This window comes from Procambarus clarkii, chromosome 89 (genome assembly GCF_040958095.1).
Source record: "Procambarus clarkii isolate CNS0578487 chromosome 89, FALCON_Pclarkii_2.0, whole genome shotgun sequence".
Lineage (NCBI taxonomy): Eukaryota > Metazoa > Arthropoda > Malacostraca > Decapoda > Cambaridae > Procambarus > Procambarus clarkii.
This window is the reverse complement of record NC_091238.1, coordinates 15,236,371-15,260,088: the sequence shown is the minus strand read 5'-3', so window position 1 is coordinate 15,260,088 and position 23,718 is coordinate 15,236,371. Positions and strand designations below refer to the sequence as shown.

Here is a 23,718-nt window from a genome sequence, read left to right as displayed (position 1 = left end):
ATTAGGAGGTAATGTAGGCACGTAGTTAGGACAACGAGGGAATCACTGCTAGAGCTGAATTGTCCTGGAGGCGACGAAGAGTCGGAAACGCAAGCTGTAAGTCCTGTACTGCGCAAAGGGCTTGAGTCGGCAGAGTATCAAAATGCAGTGAACGTGTAGATGAATCTGACGAAAGAGCAGCTTTCGTGGGCGCCCCTGTAGAACAAGCAGTGCCCTGGCAGCGACGGAGAGTCGGCAGGGCAGGCTGTAGATCCCACATTATGTAGTTACTGATGAAGCTGCCAGATGAGTGAGTAGTGATCGTGGAGCAGCAAGCCGTAGTAGATGAAAATGCAGAGATGATCGCGATGAAAATCATAGCTGTGGCAAGGGTGTTGGCAACGTTCCACGACAGGTGGCTGCGGTCCACAGCAAGCAGCAGCAGTGGAGGTCCAGTGAGAGTCCATGTTGTAGTCCATCGTGGCTGGGTATCGTCGAAACTCTCTGGGGTCACCAATGTAACGGTTCTATTGTTACGTAAAGTATGGTGACAAATAAACACAGACACTAAGATACTATATATATATTTGGTCGAATATACAGAAGTACACCGGTGATAAGTTGGTGTGAGTTGAGCGCACTGAGCGTCGGTACAGTATCTCGCAAGTGTCTGCTCTAGACCACACTTGAAAGTAGACTAGTTAATGTTTGCTATTCTTGCTGCTTATATTGCTCGGGCAACATCTCACCGTGTTGCCCGGGCAACGCCTCACCTCATTCATCTCCAAAGGTTGACAGGAACATTAACACTATATTTGGAGCGAGTATATTATTGGGATAATCTACTCGCTACAGAGGGTTTTAGGTAGCGCTAAGAATTTTGTTTGGTCGAGCTAGGAATGGAGTTTGGTTGTGCTCTGGGACTGTTTAGCTTTATGGGGGTTGGATGAGATGTATACTTGCTAGGCTTACGGTTACACAACTGGTCGGGGTCTGGTTACACAACTGGTCAAGCTTCGGTTACACAACTGGTCGGGCTCCGGTTAAATAACTGGTCGGGCTCCGGTTAAATAACTGGCCGGGCTCCGGTTAAATAACTGGTCGGGCTCCGGGGGTGTCACTTGGGCTATGGGTTGTGCATGGTCGGGCTTCCGTTCGTGCATGGTTGTGCTTCAGAGGTTGTTTGTTTGGTTCGTTCATGCTAGGCTTGCGGTTAGACAACTGGTCGGGCTCCGGTTTCATAACTTGTCGGGTTCCGATTACATAAATCCAGGGGTGTGACTTGTTGGGCTTTGGGTTGCACATGGTTGTGCTCCGGTTCGTACATGGTTGTGCTTCAGTGGTTGTTTGTGTACTAGTGCTTCAGGTTTGTTTGCTAGGGCTTTGTTTATATGTTTGCTAGAAATTCGGGTTTCTTTTTACAGTCGGGTACAGTCGGGTTCGTTCTCGACTCGCAATCAGTTCTAATCCCTGGCGGGACAGAAACGGTTGAGCGCGTTTCCTATTGCCTAATGCACCTGTTCACCTATCTGTAGTCCTGTATCGAGGACTACAGACCCACTCCAGGATGCAACCTCACAACAGTGGCCTGATACCCGGATATTGGGACATCTGGTTTAACCTTGCCGATGAGCAGACGTCTGGGTACCACCTCCGCCTGGGAACCGTCGGATCGCGTTCTGTTTTCGCGATTTGGATTTGATATTGCTGTTTGACATCCTTATTCAATGGTACGGTTTATACGACGACTAGCGCACACATGGCCTTGGGTCACAAGACGGTTGATAGGTTTTGAAAGTTTTTCTGGCTGGTTCTCCTGGCGGGGTGACGGTGTCCGGCGCAAACTTGGCCGAGAGGTTCCGCGAGTTGGTGGGCACCCTCAGCCGTGGTGGCATCTGCTCTGCCGGAGGGCATCGAATGACCTTTGCGTTTTAGCTGGGGCAGAGTTTTTGGTTTTGCTACCCGGTGTTCTCTGTGTGGGTCGGGGCTGGTGCTCGTCACCCTGAGGGAAACTCTTGGGGCTCTCCAATCATCTGCCTGTCTGCGTTTTTTTATGCGAGGCATCTTGGTGTCTGGTGATACGCGTCATTCGTTTCGCCATTAGGATTTGTGATTAACCCTTTACGGATACGCCGGGGCACATCCGATCCCCCCGATCTTCGTCGCCCCCTATTTCACACCAATAAAAGCCTGAAACGCTTTACGTAATAGTGGCTTTAGGCATTGTATGTTCTAGCTCTATCTATAAATCCATCAACGTTTTGTATCTCACCTTGTATGTATGTACTTTACCTGAATAAATATTTGATTTGATTTGACAACCGGGTACTATTTGCTACACAGGAAACGTGCCCAAGAATTTCGGTGTATGTAATTAAGTTATTATAGTTGACATATGCTGTTTACATAAATTATGAGGTTATAATTAAATAGATAATCTAAATCGACAAATTCACCATCACACATAAATATTATGTATCCAAGTCGTCCAGCACAAACTGCCAATCATAGAAAATGGACCGTTTTACCCCGTTACGACGGACGGTCTGACGCCACAATAACACTACCCTGAGAAGGATACAGATGTAAATGGACGCATCATCAGACACCCCTGCTATTTGAAGTGGCTGCTCATGCAAACTGCACGTGTTGCGAAGGAGAAAAGAAGTGGCTGTTAGGGACCTCGCTCCCTTTCAACGTCTCCCAGGTCCGATTTAAGGCTAGCTCAAAGTTTGTTATCGCCCCTTAATCATCAATAACAACTGTTGGCATTCGTTCTAAGATCAGATATTATGTACCCCGCCCTGCCCTGGTGACTCTCTATTACTCCCTCATCTATCCATATCTCAACTATGGTATTTGTGCTTGGGGTTCTACTACCCAAAATCATTTACGTCCTCTTATTACTCAACACAAAGCTGCTATTAGGACAATATCCAACTCTGGCCCCAGACATCACTCAGTACCCCTACTCAAATCTCTGAATATGTTAGATATTAAATCACTGCACATTCTCTCATGTGTATTATACATATATAAAACGCTGAACTGTAATGCCAATCCTGACCTCAAAAGCTTCATTGAAGGTTGTAACAGAGCCCATGAGCACCACACCAGAAACAAATACAGTTTTGATATTCCAAGAGTACGACTTAATCAAACTAGAAATGCTCTACAAATCAAGGGACCCAGAATGTGGAATGACCTTCCCAACCATGTTAAAGACTGTACCTCTCTCAACCAGTTTAAGATAAAAACGAAGCACTACCTAATAAATTCCCTGTAACCTACCTTACCCCTCTATTGTCAACCCATGTCTGTTTTTTTTTAAACAACGCTGTTTGTCGACCTAATTGTATTTGTGCTGCTTTTTCAGCCATATTCCCCCCTTTCTTTTTTTTTATTTTTATTTGTTCTCAACACATTTTATACTTTAAACTCAATTAGTATTAAGATTTAGTCTTTAATGTTTTTCCTGCCCGAAACGCTTAGCGTAATAGTGGCTTTAGGCATTGTATGTACTAGCTCTATCTATAAATCCATCAACTTTGTATCTTACCTTGTATGTATGTACCTTACCTAAATAAAAAATTTAATTTTAATTTAATTTAACTCGTAAGAAGGACAATTTAAGCAAGGTCTCGAAAGTAGTTTTTTGGCTGATTTATTTGGAGTTTTGAATTACTGAGGTTGGAATTAGCGAATGGTCCGTGTACCATCCAGTTAACAATTATGAATGACAGTTACTATTCTGGTGATCATTTGTTCCATCTTCACAGGTGTTCCATGATGCATGCACCTGTGGTTCCAACATTTCCTCTACCAAACTGTATCCCATAACAAGGTTTATTCAGTCTTGCTATCCTGTCAGTCCACAAGCCATGCTCTTGGCACAGTTGTAACTACTTATACATTTCATTATGGCTATGTCTAAACCAAGCCCATTACAGCCCTCTCTCTACCATGAATTTTTTGTACTTTATTATTTTTATTTTTTTCTGCAGTATTCTTTTATTCACACATGTTTTCCTGAAAGTTCCTTTAATTGCTGGGTGGAACAGTATGAACAGTTTCTTTACTTTATTCATTTGTGTGCATCTGTCATAATTACAGACCTTTGTGGAAATTAATTGGCAGTTTATATACTGGGAAAAAAATTTAGTGTTAGATTTAAAAATGAATTGATGCTCTAATAAACTTTTTGCAATCACGAATATAAAGAGATTAAATTTACTGTTTCTGCACTTTTTTGGCTTAAGTATAAAAAATGAAAGTGTAACATGTTTTAGAATAGATTACATTATATTTGCATTCAACTTTGTATTATTATACTTGTGTATTATTTTCAGATGATATCAGACACTGAAACGTAGCAGAGAGAAACTACAAAAATTTGAAAAATGAAGAAAGACAGAGAAATACAGAAAGCATATAAATTATAAGTATCCTAATTACTTTATTACATTTTAAATAGTCCATAAAAAATTATAAATAATTTTCAATTTTCAATATAGAAGTACAATACTGTGTGACTAATTGTTACAGAATGAGGTCTATTCATGTGGTATCCCTTCTTTAAAGTCTCTTATTATATACAGTATATTTTTTAAAGTTATTTAAAATATACAAGTATTCCTTATTTACCATTCTGCTGCAATAAGAATCTTCTGATATTTCCATTGCTTCTTTGCTGCTTCAGTATACATTGGTGACTCTTCATTCTTTTTTGTTTTTATTTTTCATGTTTGTAAATTTTTTACATTTCTTCACCATCTTAGATGTAGTGATCAACTCATCAATATCATTTCTCTACACTGGTAATTTTTAATTGCATTAGTCATTTCTCATGGATTATATTATTAAATTCTGGGATTCATATGTTTACATGGCCTTGACCCATTCTTCATTTTGTGTACAGTATTTCTAAAGGTGGGCTGCAGATCTCTTCTGTCTCATTTACATTTTAAACAAGAACTGTTAGCTAGCTTCCAACCACATGTATTTTGCCTTCATATAGTGATACCATAAATATAACCCATAACAGTAGACTCATTACCTCTGCACTTTCATTCCATACCCATAAAGAAACTTTATTTGGTCGTTAACATTTTTATTTCTCTTAAGAAAATTCCTAACATCTTCTCTTGTCATAATTATATTATCTAATTTCTAGACAATCATCTGATGCCTGAATTATCTTTTTTTTTTTTTAAATGCTGATAATTTTACTTTAGTCCTTTTGCTGACATAATTTTAACACTGTTTTTCTCTACCATTAACTTGTGTATTTTATTTTTTGTCTATAGCCATTACATATTTGAAGAATGCGTGCAGTTAGTTGAGCTTTACATTTTTCTGTAATTCCCTTCTCAAGTAACCTTTCCTCACTTATATCAGTATAATTGTCTCTTATTACTTCTAATTGTAGAGGTAAGGGGCTATGCTGTACAGTGAGAATTAGAATCTTCCTGAGGAAGACAGTGTAGTTTCTAGTATTGCAAAGTTTAGACACTAGAAATAATATGTGCTGGGTTTATAAATTCACTTGATTCACAAATATCCAGCCAGGTTATGGAGATGTGCCCTTCTATCACATTAGTTTCACTTAAGTATCTAAATGTAAAGAAATACTTACCGATCTAAGTGCTTATAATTTTTTTTCATCTTGGTTTATTGTTGCAGTAGGAATATGTGTTAAAGATGATAGGTGTTTGAACTGTGCTATATATAATCTGAGACAAATTTTGATATAGAGCTAGATCTTGTATATTGTATTGTATATGTATAATACAGTGTAACCTTGATTTGGGGAGCCTCAATTCTGCAAACCACCTATTGCTCTGCATACTTTCCAGGCTAGATTTACCCACTTTGCAGAACAAGTGTTCAGCAAAGTGGGAGACATGCGAAGTTGCTTGAGATGCAAGGCTAGAGTTCAGAGACTTGTGTGAAAGTTGGTAAGCCTGGTTCATTTACACCATTTTGGGGTCTTGGCCCTACCTTTAAAAAATAAGTTTCAAGGGGGCTGGATCCTGCGAAATACTGTAATAAGGGTGAAATCTATTTGCAATCAGGACCTCCGGGAAGTTGTCCATCATATGACAAATTAAAATTTTGCCATGTGAAATTAGCCTGTAGAGCATGGAAAATATTAAGGTATGAATGGTAATTCTCTTAATATGGTTCAATCACGTTTTTACATTTATTGTAGATGAATGAAGTATTAGAAGAATGAAACAGGCATAGCAGTATATTTCTCTTGTCTTAAAAAAAAATTGCATCATACAAGTACTGTATCTGCTGAAGACATTTGCAGTTGCAATGAGTCTCTCGCTCTAATGAATTTGGGTTAGTCCCATATAGTTCACTGAATTGAGGTTGCACTGTATTGCCATACAAATTCCTTCACTAACTGATTTAAATAATTTCAGTACGTCACACCAAATCCTGAGTTTGACTGGCATCAACTTTATAAGACAGACTGTTATTGTAAGTATCTGTACAGATATTTATATCAAACCTCATTTATACTAATTTTAGGATTTTCACAGGTACTGTAATTGAGACACGAAATAATGAAATGTGTTCTACTGTATTTCAACTTTATTTGAAGTACTGTATTAGATTATAATAATAATTATTATAGTTGTAGATTATTCTTTGTGGTCCTTAGATGACAGTTTTCTGTCTAGAACCACCCTCAGATCTTTATCAGAATTCTTTAAAATTTGTTCACATAATTTGCACATTGTGTGTGGCCTATTTTCTTCTGTTTTGCATTCCATAACGTAGCATTTATTCGCATTAAATTCCATTTGCAAAGTGTTGCTCGATACTTATTTTGTCAGGTCTTCTTGTAGGGCATGATAATCATCTAAATTTCTTATCCTAGCATCATCAGCAAACATATTCTTATAATTCTGTATCCTTTCTGGTAGTTCATTTATATAAAAAATGAACTGAACCATGTTGTACTACACTAGTGATTTTTCTCCAGTCTAAAACATTGCCTCTGATTACCACTCTCATTTTCCTCTCAGATAATTTTTCATCCATGTTAGAAGCCTTCTTGTCATTCCTCCGGTATGTTCCAATTTCCAGAACAACCTCTTATGTCAGACACTCTTGAAAGCCTTTTTAGGTTCAGATGAATATACTCACTGAACCATTTCTTTCCTGTGGGCCTGTCATAGAAACTAAATAGATTTGTTACATAGGATCTCCCTGATTGACTGTGCACCATATTCTAAACCTCCACAGTGAAATTTCAACATATTGGAGTGGAAGTGTAAAATATACTCGATGAGAAAGTGAGGTTCCATAAGCCTCTGTAATCTTTTCCATTACTCTCCACAGAATGGGTATTGGGTACATAATAAATGACCTAAACTAAATATAAGCACCCCAGCAAATCTTTAACCTCCTACCAACAAATATAAAAAAAATCACTGGAACAACAGTAGAAGCTTTAAGGAAGGAACTTGACTTGTTTCTGTTATTGGATCAACCTGGCTGTGATGGTTATGTGGCATTTGGGCTCTGAATACAGACAGCTTCATAGACTAGGCAATCACCAGGATAGGCTGGCCCCAGGCCAGGCTATGATAGAACAGCTATAAAAAAAACAGAAGGTACAATGTTTAGTTTCTCAAACTTTCTTGTTTCATTGAAGGTATGGTTCCATAATACATATATTTCCCCGTTTACTGTTAGTTTCACACATGTTGTACATAGTATCCTGAATAATTTCTTTTTTAGATTTTTTACTTCTATTCATATATTTGCTAATCTTGTCCATAATGATGAAGGTATCATATTTGTGTGTGTGCTTATAACAATTATTTCTGTGTGGTGTCCATACAAATTTCCCTTGTTTTTTTTCCTTTCTGAGTTTATGGGTATAGATGGGAGGTAATAAATCATTACTGGAAACTATTCTCACAAAATAACTTCTTTTCTCATTTTCCTTAGGGCTTCACTGAACTTACACTCATTCCCTCAAAGGACAGCATTCGATATATTTGGCTGAACTGCAAACAGTGCTGTGTGTACCGTGTTACCCTCAATGATGCTTTGGAGGTACAATTCCAGTATTTTGACCCATTACTGGAAGTATGTCAACAAGACTCCAAACAGTAAGTGGTGCTATGAATGTCACATACAGTGATAAAATCAATATGAACTGGAAAGAACTAATTTTTTTTTGTGGGGTGGGGGAGGGGGGCAGGGTTTCTGCACTGCTATTTTATCAAGAACTTTTATTTTACTAACAATATTGTCAAGTTCTTGGGTATGTATTTCATCACTGGGTTTTCTTTATAGGTTAATATCTCATAATTTCATTACATTTGGCAATTAATTTTTATGCACGTTATCTCTTTAAAACAACAGGAGAAATCTGGATTATTTAAACAAATGCCAGTCTACTGGAGTGACCTCGGTGGATCCTGAAGTGGGGCGCGGGGAGCTGGTGATCGTTGTTCCTTCAGAAGCACAGCACATGATCCAGGAAGGAAAGCCATTGAGAGTTGGAGTCGAGTTTTCTCTGGAAAAACCTCAATCTGGTTTACACTTTGTGGTTCCTAATACCGAAGGTACATTAGTTGAGGTACGTAAATATTTTACAGTATTAGATATCCTTACATAAGTGCTTTTAATGGTTATGCCTTGTATTTTTGTTCTAAGAAATTTCCAAATAATTTCCAAATTTTCAAAGGAAAGAATACCTCACCAGATTTGCTTCATACTTAAGACTTGTATCTGGGTGTGATGCAGTGCACTGTATGTGTTTGATCATTGTATCTCTTTGGTAATTTACCAAGGAACTGCTCTACCATCATCAAGGTACCATATTCATACTTCCATTTGATATCATAAATGTCAGTACTGAGACCCATCCTGTTTTCTGGTGCAAAACATGTGGGGGCTAGACTGAACTCTGTTAACTGGTTGCAAGATTACACCCACCAGAAATACTTAATGGTTCGTAATGGTGCATGAAAATGTAGATAGTTATACTTAAACTGTATATACAGTGTAATAACAGGGAAAAACATTGTTTTATTGTTCTAAAAAGTATAATATGGTGTGCATTTAGTGACATGATTATATTTTATCATTCCAATGTTCCATACATTTTATTACTATATATAAATTTCTCAAATGACATGCTATTGAATAATAATCATGCAAAAAATCAGAAAGATAAATTGGACATCAAAATAAATACAATATGTTAAACTATCATTATGGCAACTTTTGTTCCATGCCTGGCCCAGGGCGACGACCACAAGGAAATTGCTTCATGAATGCTCATTAATGGTGATGTTATTGCGAGATTTCCTGGCTTCACAGTGGCCACAGTAATTCATTCAATTTCGTTTTCCCTGTGATCAGGGATTGCTTTTTAACAATATTAGAAGGAATTTATTTATTTCTCATGCACCAGGGCATTGTTTCACATAAACGAGGGTGTAGGCCAAGGGTTAAACACAAAAATGGACAATGAAAGAATAGTTATAATGTTTGGATAGGTTTTTGGATGAATACTGTAATCTAGGTTCTGAAAATATCTATTAAATACAGTATTGTAATGACTTGGGAGTAGCATTGAAGATTTATAGAACAAATTACTGAGTAATATAATAGGCATGGGGTGATTGGATGGCTTTCAATACAACCTTGATTTGCCGAATTATATGGGACAAGCCCCTGATTCACTCCCCTCATTGGAGTGAGGGGGTTCGTTGGAACCGAAGATGTCTTTTGGAGACATTTGTGAGATGTCTGATTTTTTTCAGACAAGAAAATGGCATTGCTTCAGCTGTTTCTTCTAATGTTGCTCTCATCTATGAAAAATCATTAAAAAGTGATTGAAGCCATATTACGAGAGTTACCATTCAAATCTTAATATTTCACATACTCTATGGTCTAACTTCACTGAGTGAAATTTGAATTTCAACCTATCATATGATGGGTAACTTACCACCAGTGTGTTTAACCCCTGCACTGCTCACCCATTTTCGGCAAAAATGTCTTGGTGCAATTCTCAAGGGTATATTTTTGTTATTTTTATAATTGTTCAGGTAAAGTTAATGTCTAAATGTTTCGAAAGTCAACTATTTTTATTTCAAAACACAAAGAGTAATAAAAACATTTAAAAATATTAAAATATAGCCTAATTAAAAAACAAAAAGCACAAATCTCAGAGCGCCTAAAGGCGCTTTGCGCAGTGCAGTGGTTAATCTGGTTCAACATCCTAAGCAAACCCCTACATCCCTCACTATGGTCAATTCTTGTTTGTCTAATCAGGTGAGTAAATCTGGCCTGTAAAGTGTGTGTTTCAACATGAGATTCGCCAAAACAAGGTTTGTTAATTTTAGGATTTACTGTATTGTATAAATTTGGCTGAGAAAAAATTACTTTAAATTTCCTTTAATATATGATAATGAAGGTCTGTTGCAGTCTTAATTTACTGTTGTTTTTGCTGTGTATATTGTTATTTATAATTTCCTCATCATTGAAACCTAATTCTTTGTCTCGTACAGAAAGCTGCTCATATGTTCACTTATGGACATGAAAACAGTGCTCGTCTGTGGTTTCCATGTATTGACACTTGGAGTGAGGTGTGTACATGGGGGTTAGAATTCACAGTGGATGATTTTATGACTGCTGTTAGTTGTGGAGACCTTGTAGAAGTTGTCTACACTCAGGATATGAGGCGTAAAACATTCCATTACTGCCTTTCGACTCCTACTTGTGCACCAAATATAGCTCTTGTTGTAGGGTAAGTTATAATGAAAAATTATATTAGCCTATGTTGTTTGTACAGTAGATTTTGAGTATACAGTTCAACATGTTAACTGTTTTCTCCCACTAAATAAAATAGCTTGTGAACAATATCTACACTAATAACTTTTGTTTTTTTCCATATTAAGCCACATAGCACTTCTTTTGACTGTTTCCATGGTCCAATCCAGAGTGACAAGAGAAAGAATACCATAAACACACAAAGCCTTACCTGGGCCTTCTTGGGGATCACATAAGCTGTTAGTTTCCAACTGGTTGATGCCTCCAACCATCATCAGATGTCAGAACCCAAGCTAACACCAGGTTCCCAGCCTCAAGCCCTGTCATATTCTGATTGGCACAGAGAAAAAACTGTGCATAGGAGAATCAGTGAGCATTCATGAGTGGCAGTATAAAGGTGCTTTGCTCAGAAAGGCTCTCTTTATATTCACTCTGAGTTTGATTTCCAAGCTGCTCATTTCTGATGTTCCATAAGGCAAAAGTATACAGCAGTGGCTATCAAAAGAAAGGAAAAAAATTGTCCTACAGAGTTGATTTCCAAAACCTCAGGGCAGGAAGAAGGTAAGAGATTAAAACTCACCATTTGTGTGTGGTGACTTGACACAATGCTGCAGTATTCTGCAGATACTTATTCCCCGAATTACCAGTTTGAGCATACGGAGTCTGCCTACCCCTCAGGTGTTGGCGGGATGTATTTGGCAATGTGCTACAAAATTTGATTCTGATGGAAATTTGTCATTGTGATCATGTTGCTAGTGGTGGGTGGAGAGTGTGTGTTTATAATCAAACAATACACTGTATGATTGCATGCATGGAACTCATTTCTTTAGACTGCTGCTTGGACTGGAAACTTTTTCTTCCATTACAAAAATATTGGTGACATCAGAAGCATCAAGATTTATTTGTAAATTTTTCTGATTGTCATTAATCTATCCAGTGCAACATTCACTGTGCTTGACTTAGAGTAAGCATTCAAGTTAAATAGCTCCTGTTCACTTTTTGATCACATTAAAAAGAAGATAATATTTAACCACAGTTTAAGTAATGCCGAGTATTATACTGTACTATAATTTTTATTGATTACATTTTCATATAAATATTTTTATTATGCTTATTCACCAAAATAAATAAATTGCCATTGATTCTTTTTACAGGCCATTTGAGATCTATGTGGATCCCTTCATGAATGAGATCACCCACTTCTGCCTTCCACAGTTGTTACCTCTCATGAAAGCAACTAGTAAATACCTGCATGAAGCATTTGAATTTTATGAAGAACTTCTATCCACTAGGTATGTCTTATTAGGTAAACCTAGTAGGGGCGCAAAATGTTTTTTTCCAACCCATCCTTTTTGAAATGATAGTACTTACAGTAACTATTTGGTCGAAAGTACTAATATGTAGTGCTGAACCACTAGTTTATATATAGTCTGGAAAAATCAATAAAACTAAAAACAAAAAATTTAATATTCCTAGGTCTAGTATTGCACATATGTATTATGTTAGGCCTAAGATAGCATGTATTGGGCCTAGGATTGCTAGGAGAGGTTAGGTCTTATATTTATGTTGCAGTTAAAAAAAAGTTTCTGGTTTGCCAGAATTCAGTAATATAAAATTATATCAACTTTCTGGTGGTCATTTACTACATACGAGTATTTTCAACCAAATAGTTACTATAAATACTATAATTTCAGAAGGATGAGTTTTTTTTTTTTGTTGAATAATATGCGTTGCATTCTATGAGAATTTGATAACTTCACCATATTGACTTCAAATTTAAACACACTTGTATGATCACAACAATGATTCTTTTATTCAAATTGGGTGGAGTAGCTTTCTGATTTTTTTTTTTTTAGAAACGTATATACTTTAGGCAATATGAGTCAAACTGTCAAACTGGGCTCCAATATACATGGAGCCACACACTACCTTTTCTCCAGGAAGAGATATTAAGACAAATTTGGACAATGTTGTCATTGTTCCTGAGCAAGAGAGGGGACTATCACATATCCAGGTAAAATCAGGAGGAATGGTAGCCATGTATACATTGCACATCTTGGACCCTGGTTAGAATCCTGCTTTAAAGTACTGTACTCTTATAAATTCATTCTTACTTTGGCTATTAGAGGAGTAGAGATGGGTAACTTGTGAAACATGGCATGTTAGACCAATAGACTTTATAAAGAATAAAAATGTTATGGAAAATATGTGGCATGTGAGTGTAAATTGGATGATAAAATTCTTAACAAACAGGCAAATGCAAGCAGTAATGAGAGGAAATATACCTGATTGTAAAAGTGTCACTAGTGGAATACCTGAAGGTTCAGGTCTTGCACCAGTAATGTTTATTATCTATATAAATAACCTACCAGAAAGAATACTGAGTTACCAGAATACGTTCACAAATTATGCAAAATTGCTAGGGGAAGGTCAGGGACTTTAGTGACTGTATTACCCTTAAAAATGACCAGGACAAAATAACCAACACATGGCAGATGGAATTCAACATAAGTGTCACATAATGAAATGCAGAATAGGGGGAACACTTAGCCTACAAATTATGTGAAATTTTGTTTAAAACTCCTGACATTGAAGAGATCTGGGAGTTGTTCCGTATAGTAAGCTGTCTGTCACAAGTGGACCACGTAAAGGGCCTTTTTAGTCTACACTACCTACCTACACTACCAAATTTCAGAACTATGTTTAAATATATGGATGGAGAAATGCTAAAAAAAAAAAATGCGCATGCAACACGCAAGACAAAAATTGGAATATGCGACAGTAGTGTAGTGCCCATATCTTCAGAAGTACATAAGGAATTTAGAAAGGGTATGAAGATGTGCTGCTAAATGGGTCCCAGAACTTGAATATGAACTATGAGCAGAGGTTGGAGGAATTGAACATTCCAAAGCAACAAGATAGGAGGAATGGAGGTAATATAATCACTACACACAAAATAATAACATGAATTGACAAAATAGATGAGGAGGAATTTTTTAAATCTAACTTCAAGGCAAGAATCATAGATTCAAGTTAAGGAAACAAATTGTGCCAAAGAAGCATAGAAAATTTCCCTTTGCAAGAAGAGTGGTAGATAGTTATAACAAGTTAAGCAAGGTGATGGTGGAATCCAAAACCATTAGTAGTTTCAAAGCATCTTAGGCAAAGATTATTGGGGGAAAACGGGGCATCAGAAGCATACCTCTCTTCCTATATCTTCACTTAACTCAATTACACACTTTCTTCCCAAGCCACCTTCCACAACTCAAAGGTGTAGATGCCTCTTTGTTATTTGTTGGCCCATGTAGATATAATAAAGGTTGTGGTGATTAAATATTTAACAAATCTTATTTTAAATGTGTTCTAGTTAAAGGAATATTTATATTACCGCAGCTGGTCATAGATATAAAAATATTTAACAAATCTTACTTTAAATGTACTCTTGATTGAAGGAATATATCTTTTATTGCTGCTGGTCATAGATGTATGTAATTCTTCCCTGTAATGTTTGTATTATATTTTTCAGGTACCCCTATTCTTGCTACAAACAAGTATATGTTGATGAAGCATATAGCACACTGCATTCTTATGCCACCATGAGCATTCTTGAGTAAGTCTGTTATGTATATTTAATTATCTTATGGTTCAGTAAGTTACCATTTATCTAAATTGTGACCAGATCCTTGTTGCATCATTTAGAGATTTGAATTTAGTGGAGAATTATGTTTATTATTTTGTGCCAAATAAAAATAAATTGGCAATGAAGGGTGGGGAAGGGTAGGGAAGATGGTGAATGGTAGGAAAGATGGTGAAGGGTATGGAATGTTGTGAAGGAAATTTTGCAGGAAATCCGGCAAAATCTTTTGAGTTTCGAACAAGTTTGAGTGAATCCTGGTTCTATGTGAATTGTTTACAAGTTTCAAGGCTGTTTTTTGTGACTCCTTCAGTTGTCTGTAAAGCGTATCTGACTTTCTGGAGGCTATTTCCAATGGAGTGGTGAATTGTCACCTGCTCCCTGTACCTCAGTCAGGGAGGCCAGGTACTGGCTCTGGTCCCTAGTAGGCCAAGCAGAACTTCCACGACTGATGTGAGCCTTTAGTATGTAACCTCAACAAGATAGCTTCAAGGAGCCACTGGGGCTCCTCCAGAAAATGGATTTCATTACATTCAATGCTGGGTATGTTCCTGCGGACAACGAAAAGAACAAGAAGTCAAAGGTTAAAGTTATGATAACAAACATGCCAGAGAGGTTGTATGGAAATTCAGTTATTACAGAGTGGTAAATGGATGGAACAAATTAAATGAGTGAGAAGTGTCATCATCATTTTAAGCTTTAAAGTTTTATATGACAAAAGGAATCTGGAAGATGAAACACCATAAGTGTTGCTCACATTGTGTAAATACACTTAGGAATTGGACCAACCCTCAAAGTATAGTCCTCCCTAAATGCAAGTCATAAACACATTATTTTGTTTAGCCCAAGATGTAGCCATGACAGAGATGTTTCTTTTGTAAAGTTGTGTGATTGAAATACTTCTGTACTGTATTCAGCATTTACAAATACCATCATATAACACAATACTGTACTAAAGTGTCTTTTCTTTTCCTCAGTGTTAATCTTCTGTGCAGCAACAGAATTATAGATCAAGTCTATGAAACTAGAAAAACTATGGCACTATGTGTGGCCCAACAGTTCTTTGGGTGCTTTCTCTCTCGGCATGCCTGGGCCGATGCCTGGCTCACCACAGGGATCTCAAACTATCTCATGAGTCTCTATGTTAAAAAACATTTTGGCTTTAATGATTACAAGGATTGGATACATAGTGTAAGTATGTGAATAGTTACCAATATGATTACTGTACATGTAATATTGGTTTAATATAATTTATCTTCAGCACAGTATAATCTGCATTAGTGAAAAATCCACATTCCAAAATTCTTCCTTGGCTATTTATCAGCAAGTGTCTTGGAATTTTCTTATAGCAAATTGCAGAACACATCTTTCTGCATATTTAGAAATATATAATTTATATAAAGGATTTTCTTTATACTGTATGTACAGTAATTAACAATTGGTTTGCAATACAGTACTGTATATATTGTATTTCACTTTATTTTTTACTGAACATTTTGTAGCATAGGCTAATCTTGGTTATTCAGTGGAATTTTTACATAGTATATAGCTGAATATTTATGAATTAAATTGTGCTGCGCTGTACTAGCAGTATACCAGAATTTATTGGTGTAAAAATAGTTGAGTGAATTGAAAAGCCACTACTTTCTGTGCATCCTCTTGGTAAGTCCCCAGAGCTTAGGGAACTGGTATTACAAGGCCATCCATTTGTTATCAGGATCCCGAGACTTTCACAGCCAACTGGGAATCACGATCTGACTGTAATATTGCTAAACAGATAATTTTTCAGGCATATATCTTTTGGATATAAAGGGAAGCCTAATAGTATTTTAATAAATTTTTTGGGCAGTCTTTGATATTTAAAAAAAATATATATCTTCATATTCTATGGATTTTTCTAGTGGGCACTAATGGCTCCCTAGAGCTAGATAGCTCTACATATACCATGTCATACCAGATCCTTGCAAGTTATAAATTGCCTACTGCTGACCACAGTTAGAGTCTGGCCCACTCAATAGAGGCACAGGGAGCTGGGGATACTAGATTGACCCAAACCATGAAGAAATACCACCAGAAAGTTAGAGCACTCCAAAACACACAATTGCAAGAAAGATATGAACTCTGATAACAAGGAATGTGGTGTTTTATTCAATACCACCACAAGTCCACCCCCCTTTCCCCTTTACTTTCCAACCACCAAGTGGCAACACTAGAAGCTTGGTCTCAATCCTGTAATGGCATATTAGTCACATAAGGGTGCTACCAATGCATGTGCTCATCGTGTCACCATCAACTTATTGGTCCCAAGTTTTTTTTTTAAAGCAGGTGTTGGCTAGCCGTTGAACCCTGTCATGCAGATAGCTTCTGCTTGTGTTTGTTCCAGTTTTTTGTGCTTATGCGAGTGTTTATAAGTCTTACTGTTGTGTGGACCTTGAGTCACTCGTTTGCCTCAAGCTACATGTATTTAGGGTTGCCTTTTCTAATTGTTTGCTGGCATTGCCCTCTTCCCAGGTAGTTACTTTCCTGGAGTGTTCAGGTGTCTTTTCCTTCAAGACTGTATCCTCTCAGATGGTCTACCTCTGAGTAGTGCATATGTCTGACTCTTCTGTGAGACTGAGGTTGGAGCAGACAGGGTTATTCTTGTTTGATGGTGCACAGGGTTTATGTGCACTAAATTTCCCTGGAGCAGGGGGATTCTTCCCCCTGCTCCACTGGCGCTGTCTTCAGGGATTTGGGCCTCACTCCTTCCTAGTTGAGGTAGTGCTGGTTCTCAGACAGTGACGCTACCTTGGACTTCCTCGCTTTCCTATCTGGGATGGTCTTGTTCATCACAGGCAGGGACGGCGGGTTGAGATCTTTGCGCTGGCCATTCGTGGTTTGCTCGTGTCAGCACGATGGGCAATGGTTGCCCTTTTTTCCGGACTTGCTTAGCTTGGGCATTTCAAGTGTTGACCTGTGGTGTTGAATACTTAGTGGTATCATGGATCCACTGGTCATTGCAGTGTGCTTGTGGCTGGGTTGGTTGGTTTGTGAGTTTTCTCTTTTGGTGCACGTTCCATTGGTTCTGATCCCATTGTTGGGTTTTCGGTTCTTCAGTTACCTGTTTGATCTTCCAGGTGACACCATTTAGTTAGTTCGTTTCATCTTCCTGGTGGGTTTCTTTGGACTTTCTTGGTCTTCCTGGTTTTGGGGCTTAACTGAACTTTGGATGGGCAATTTTTTCGTTTGTATTTTTCTTTTTTGGTAGGCTTCTTGTAAGTAGTGGTATCAATGCCCTAACTACTGTATTCCATGTTGTCAGGGTTTATCATATTTTCCTTGCAATTGTGTGTTTTGGAGCACTCTTTCTTTCTGGTGATATTTCTTTCCCCAGTTCCCTGTGCCTCCATTGAGCGGACCAATTTTTGGCTCTGGTCTGGACCTTTTATAACCCACAAGGGCCTGGTGTGGCATGATTCAAGTAGAGCTAGCTCCAGGGAGGCAGCGATGGGGTGGGAGGGGTTATCTTGAGGTTATCTTGAGGTGGGGAGCTGGTGGTTGGGGTCTGGTTGAATGCCTTGAAGTTGGAGCCCATTTGTTATTTGAGAGGGTGTGTGTTCATGTTTTGACCCCACCTGGCTTCAGGTGGGGTCTGTAAGAGAGGTGTTATATTACACTGAATGCTTAATTTTTTGTAAGGAAATTAGCATATCCATTTTTATGATTATTCCAGGAATTGCAAGAGATCATCGAATACGAAGAAAGGTTTGGGGGTATAGTACTGGATCCAAGTTCTTCGCCAAATGAACCTCAGAATGGACCAAATATGCCAATGACCTCAAACAGCAGCTCTAACAAAGATACATTCTATTTCTCTGTTAAGAATCCACATGCATCGTCTCCTCACTATATTAGTGTTTATTATAAAAAAGCACATCTGATTATTCGAATGTTAGAGTTTCGTATTGGTCAAGAACTAATGATGCAGGTAAAGTATACCTTGTAGTTTATTACTAGTAATGACTCATGAGTTCAGAAAATGAATATAAATAAATATTATTAAAGTAATACTGTATTTTACTTATAGTAAAATAAGTAATATTTAGTAATATTTTTATTAGTAATATTTAATTTTAGTAATAAGGAGTGTGTGTGTAATACACACACTCCTAGTAATATTTAGTAATAATATAATGTAATATTTAATGTAAGTAATACATTATTTAATAATATTTGTAATATTTAAAGTGAGGAAGATATATAAATACTCTGTTACACACATTTTGATAACACCAATAGTTTTTCTGAGATGTACTTCTTGGTTGGTGTCTAAAGCAAGATTCTTCTGTTAACGTGGGCAGGACAGTGTACAGTCAGGACAGGTCAAAATTCTGCACCAGCACAACAGATCTTTTTAAACATCCTTGTCAGGTCAGGTAATCACATGATGTAGAGACAATGTAGAACAATTAATCCAACCTGGAATGAACTCTAGAATGCTCATTCAACTACTGTACACTCAAAGCCCTTCCAAGCTTCCTTTAGTTTGTCACTGGTATGGACAGGACATTATGAATACACTGGGCTTCTGGTGACTATCTCGACTCACAGTTAACAAGTATTCATCCAAATCTTTTTCTCCTTTATGGTGTTAGAAGCATGTAGGGATCAGATCAATCGACTACAAAAGTGTACTGCCCCTCAAAAACAGAGGGGGGCATCAAAACACTCGACCTCCTTCAGAGTGATGTTTGGCAACATCGAATCGCCAAACAGAACTGAACTACTATTAGACTTTGCCTGTCCCACACCAGGTTTAGGCCATGTCCACTAAAAGCCTGAGTAGGTGATCACCTTGTACACTTTCATGGTGCGGATGTAAATAGATTTATCCAGGTCCTGGCCGAGACCTCTGTATTTACTCAGATAAGTGAACTGACCATCTTATGGATTTGTCCAAGCACTTTAGAAAATCTCACAGGTTTATGTCAGTTAATTAATGTGTCTTTGCTACTTTCCTTCAGCCCTTCAGGTGCATTTCTGTGTACTATTGAATATTACAGGATTATAAAATCCTGTAACTACACCATGAGAATTTTTTATACTTTTTTCCATTCTTATCATATCACTTCATCTATTGCTTCTATCACGTCTAGTCTCTTGACGATTTCATGAAATTACTCTTATTGTGTTCATGATATAGTTTCAGGGTATATATGAAACTTATTTTGTCTTTATTTCTTTAGGTTTTTAATAAACATCTGTCACTGGCACTGATCGCAGTTGGCAACAAAGGTCACCCAGCAGGCTGGTCTCACATGCTTGTGTCAACTGCTACCTTCACAAAGGTATGGATAACTTGCTTTCTGTATCATTTGTTATTCACATTTATTTATCTCGCTGGTTGTCTGGGTGGTTAAGTTATTCATTTATAGTTAAGATACATTGAGGATACATTGAAGAGTATTTCAATAATGAATATTTTGTAATTGGTGAATATGTAAAAAGGCAGATATACTGAAGCTTGGAAAGATCAGTGTTCACCTTGATTAATTATACTATTTAATATCAACAAATAAATTTAATTTATAAATTTTTAAATTAAATATGATTCATAAGAGATAGATGAAGACATACAACACGAGAGATAACCACATAGCACTTAAGTAACAATAACTGTTCTTGTTACAAATAATAATTTGGTGGTCTCTTCTGTTTGTGTGTAGTTGGGAATATAGAGTCATACCATTACTCTCATTATTGCTAACCACAAACACTGCCAATCAAACTTGCCCCAACTATCCTGGTAGAAGAATATTATACAGTATTTATAGTCAGTGACTATGTTGGACTTAATCCTTAAGATTAAGTCAAGATGATTGGATATAGTATTCTGGCATAATCACAATAGACATCAACAACATAGTTATGTCCACTCGCCTGTAATGCCTGCTGAAAACACAGAAGTGCAGTCACCGGGCCCTAAGGTAAGGCAAACCCCAGGATGAAGGAACCATGTACATGTATAAAGAACTAGCAGTCCATGGTACCATGCTAACCACAAAAAGAGTAGGATCCAGCAAAACAAGAAAGGAAACTGCCAGGAGGTCCAAGGAAAGTGAAAACCAGAGGCTGTGCCCAAGTCACCAGGGAAAACAGTAACTGGTCGCTGCTGTAGGTAGGCAAGCTGCGCAACACCTTGATAACAAAACCAGCAACAATACCGCTGCCTACCCAAGGCCAAACAAGAGCCATGAAAACCCCAGCTGGCAAGAAGGGCGGGGTAAAAGCCGAGCAGCAAGAACCCCTACGGAAGTGGTTCCCGAACACACCAGGGAAGATAACCCTGACACTCAAGGGGAACTTAAGGAAGGCCACCCTAAGTGCATGCAGCCCCAGTACAGTTCAGGTACACCTGGCCACCACACCACAAAACAGCAGAGTATGCCTTGAAGGGAAATACTGCTTGAGATACTGAGGCCAGAGATGACGACTATGGGGGGTATGACGACCCCCTCCTGGGGGTGGGGAGGAGCTGTGCAGAAGAGCAACGCGACGGTGTGGTGTGCTGTTTGCTTGTTTCCTTGTTTCTTTGGGAATTGAGGGAATTCTACCTCTCTGTTAGGCTTTTGGTTGTAATTTTCTTGCCATGTAGGGGCTGTTTTGTTATGCCTACCTTCTACTCCGGTCAATAGCAGATAAGGCTAACCCCTAACCACAGGGAGGAAGGGGGTTTCCAGGGCCATTGCTCCTTTCATCTCTCTGAAGGGGGGCCATGTTCTGGCTAGTGGTCTCTGGTAGGCAGAACCCCATTGATTATTGCCCTAGTCTAAAGATTGCATATTAGCATGATAGCTCCAAGGAGCCTCCGGGGCTCACCCAGAAAATGACGTTTCATTACATTCAATGCTTTTTTTTTTTTTATGGTTGTCAAACATCATACCCAGATTTCTAAAATAATTGTTAAAGGATAATATAATTTCAAACCCAATTTGAGTTTGCATAAATTCTCTATTTCTTGAAATATTCCCTTTCGGGCTATTTATCCTCATTTTTTTTTTTATTATAGGAAGTGATACAATAAATTTGTATTCATGTTTTTATAAAAACAATATGTAAACAATGGTTTTGTGTGCCTATAAATAATAATGCCAAAATTGTTTGTTTTTGTAGCACACGATAATCTTGATAAGAAGCAGTAAAATTCACATAGTGCTATGTCACACCAACTGTTAACTGTCTTCAGTCACATGCGTAACATTAATGATGTGTTTCTGAAGGCTTTGATAAGCAAACAAAATAAAAATAGGCACTTACAGTAGTGTTAACTATTGAACAAAAGTATCTGGCTAGATAGGATGGAAATAAGTTTAAATATTTAATTTTAAGGGGAATTTTAGTTAGTGGTCGGTACTATGTAGTATTTAAATAAGGCTCATAGCAGATGTATTCATATTTATCACACATGCCCAATAATTGTAGAATATGCTGTATTATTTGCATGCTTTATCCTTTGAGCAGTTTTGAAAGCTTATAATATTCTTCAGAATACTATGTGCAAATTTTTTGTTCCAACAGGCAATTTTCACGGTGACTGGAAAAGACATCACAGTCTTCTGCGATCAGTGGGTCCGTCAAGGTGGACATGCAAAATTTAATATGAAATTCCTTTTTAACCGGAAAAGGTATTTTCCCAGTTGCTGGTTATGGTATTAGAATACATGTACTATGAATTGACATTTTAATTATGTAAAGTAAAAAATAGAAACATTTTAATTTTTTAAATTACATCATAAAAATATTTACAGTATTGGGTGTACAATATATAACTATTTTATTTTTAATTGATTTGTGTGTGTATGTGATAAAACAGTGACAAGAGGACTGTATAGTTGTCTGATCATATGATAGTGCTATGTAATATAAAATTATAGGATATATTGATGATGGCGCCTCATTGAAATGTTAAACGTGAAGAGATAAATATTTAAAATTTAAAGGACAAATAGTTGAAGATAAATACAGAAGGAGAACCGAGTGATATTGGAGCAAGAGACTTTAACATTATGAATTTTACTGCCATTGGGAGGTATAAAAGGAATGTTTGATTGGGAATGTTAAGGTGGTTTGTGGTGGAGCACAGACTGGTTGAAGAATGAGAGGAAGTGCTTTTGGAATGAAAAAGTGGCAAGAGCAGTTGATAAAAAGATTAAGAAGGGCTGTAGATGTAAACTGAAAGGGAAGGATGGAGAATAAAGAGGGTTAAAATATATGTGAAAAGATTTAATAATGAAAAGCAAAGTGGAAGAAAAATAATTCTGTAATTTCAGAAAGCGTATTTATTTTGGAAAAAAGTTAGTGCAACCAGAAACATGCTATGAAATGACTTACAGAACTAGTAGATAGAAGAAAAAAAAAGAGACGATATGATCACTATATATACCAAATAGTAAAAGGAATCTATAAAAATTGGCATAGGAATTCTTGAAACCTGCAACTTCAAGAATAAGAGGTCATAGCTTCAAGCCAAGGAAACAAAGGTCCCAACAAATATTAGAAAGTTTTCCTTTGCAGTGTGGTAGATTGTTAGAACAAGTGGGAAGCCAAAAAAGTTAGTAGTTTAAAAGCATCATATGACAGAGTACTGGGTAGACAGAGCACTATGAGTATAGCTCTTTTCCTATACTACACTTAAGTAATTACTGAGGTAATTACACATGCATACAGAGAGAGTGAGTGAGTGAGTCATCTGCCTTTGGTTTATGTATTTTCCTAGCTATAACTTGTGCTACAACGTGTTATAATTAATGTTTTTTACCAGAAACATTGTGGAAATGACCATTGAACAAGGCTATATTGGTGAACTGGGAATTCGTCGCTATGTTGGGCCATTAGTGGTGTGGATACAAGAATTGGATGGAACATTTAAACACACATTGCAAATTGAACATCAGGTAATTTAAATGTTCTTGTACATAATATATTTTAGAAATCTAGATACAATAATTATCATATTGGTGATTACCTCTGAATATTGTTTAATATTTGTATTTTCAGAAAAGCTTTTCATTATTCTTCTTCATTAGAGAAGAATCGTGTTACCATCATCATCACTGAAATTCACAATTACTGTTAAGTCTGTAACACTTAATTACTGAAAAAACTCATTTATTTATAGTGTTTTGAACTTTTCCTGTGTAAGGAGCTTAATGTTCCAGTGGGTGTTGTGAATGGTTTGAAATGGTGAAGAAAAAGTGATAATAACATGTTTTGGAATTAACAGATTTTGAAGAAAACTAAAATCTGTGTATGGGGAA

The 23,718-nt window shown here is 37.2% G+C and overlaps 1 protein-coding gene across 1 annotated transcript in view; it reads left to right on the top strand.

Moving 5' to 3' along the window:
* The first annotated feature begins 2,495 nt into the window (after positions 1–2,495).
* The window catches only part of Taf2 (TATA-box binding protein associated factor 2), a 44,165-nt gene continuing 22,942 nt past the window's right edge, over positions 2,496–23,718 (top strand). Inside the window, exons 1-13 of the mRNA XM_045766934.2 lie at positions 2,496–2,686; positions 4,329–4,417; positions 6,414–6,468; positions 7,951–8,114; positions 8,371–8,587; positions 10,527–10,765; positions 11,943–12,080; positions 14,315–14,398; positions 15,400–15,613; positions 18,135–18,389; positions 19,648–19,749; positions 21,980–22,086; positions 23,223–23,355. Coding sequence (XP_045622890.1) covers positions 4,380–4,417; positions 6,414–6,468; positions 7,951–8,114; positions 8,371–8,587; positions 10,527–10,765; positions 11,943–12,080; positions 14,315–14,398; positions 15,400–15,613; positions 18,135–18,389; positions 19,648–19,749; positions 21,980–22,086; positions 23,223–23,355 — 1,746 coding nt within the window. The 5' untranslated portion in view covers positions 2,496–2,686; positions 4,329–4,379. The remainder of the gene's footprint in view (positions 2,687–4,328; positions 4,418–6,413; positions 6,469–7,950; positions 8,115–8,370; positions 8,588–10,526; positions 10,766–11,942; positions 12,081–14,314; positions 14,399–15,399; positions 15,614–18,134; positions 18,390–19,647; positions 19,750–21,979; positions 22,087–23,222; positions 23,356–23,718) is intronic.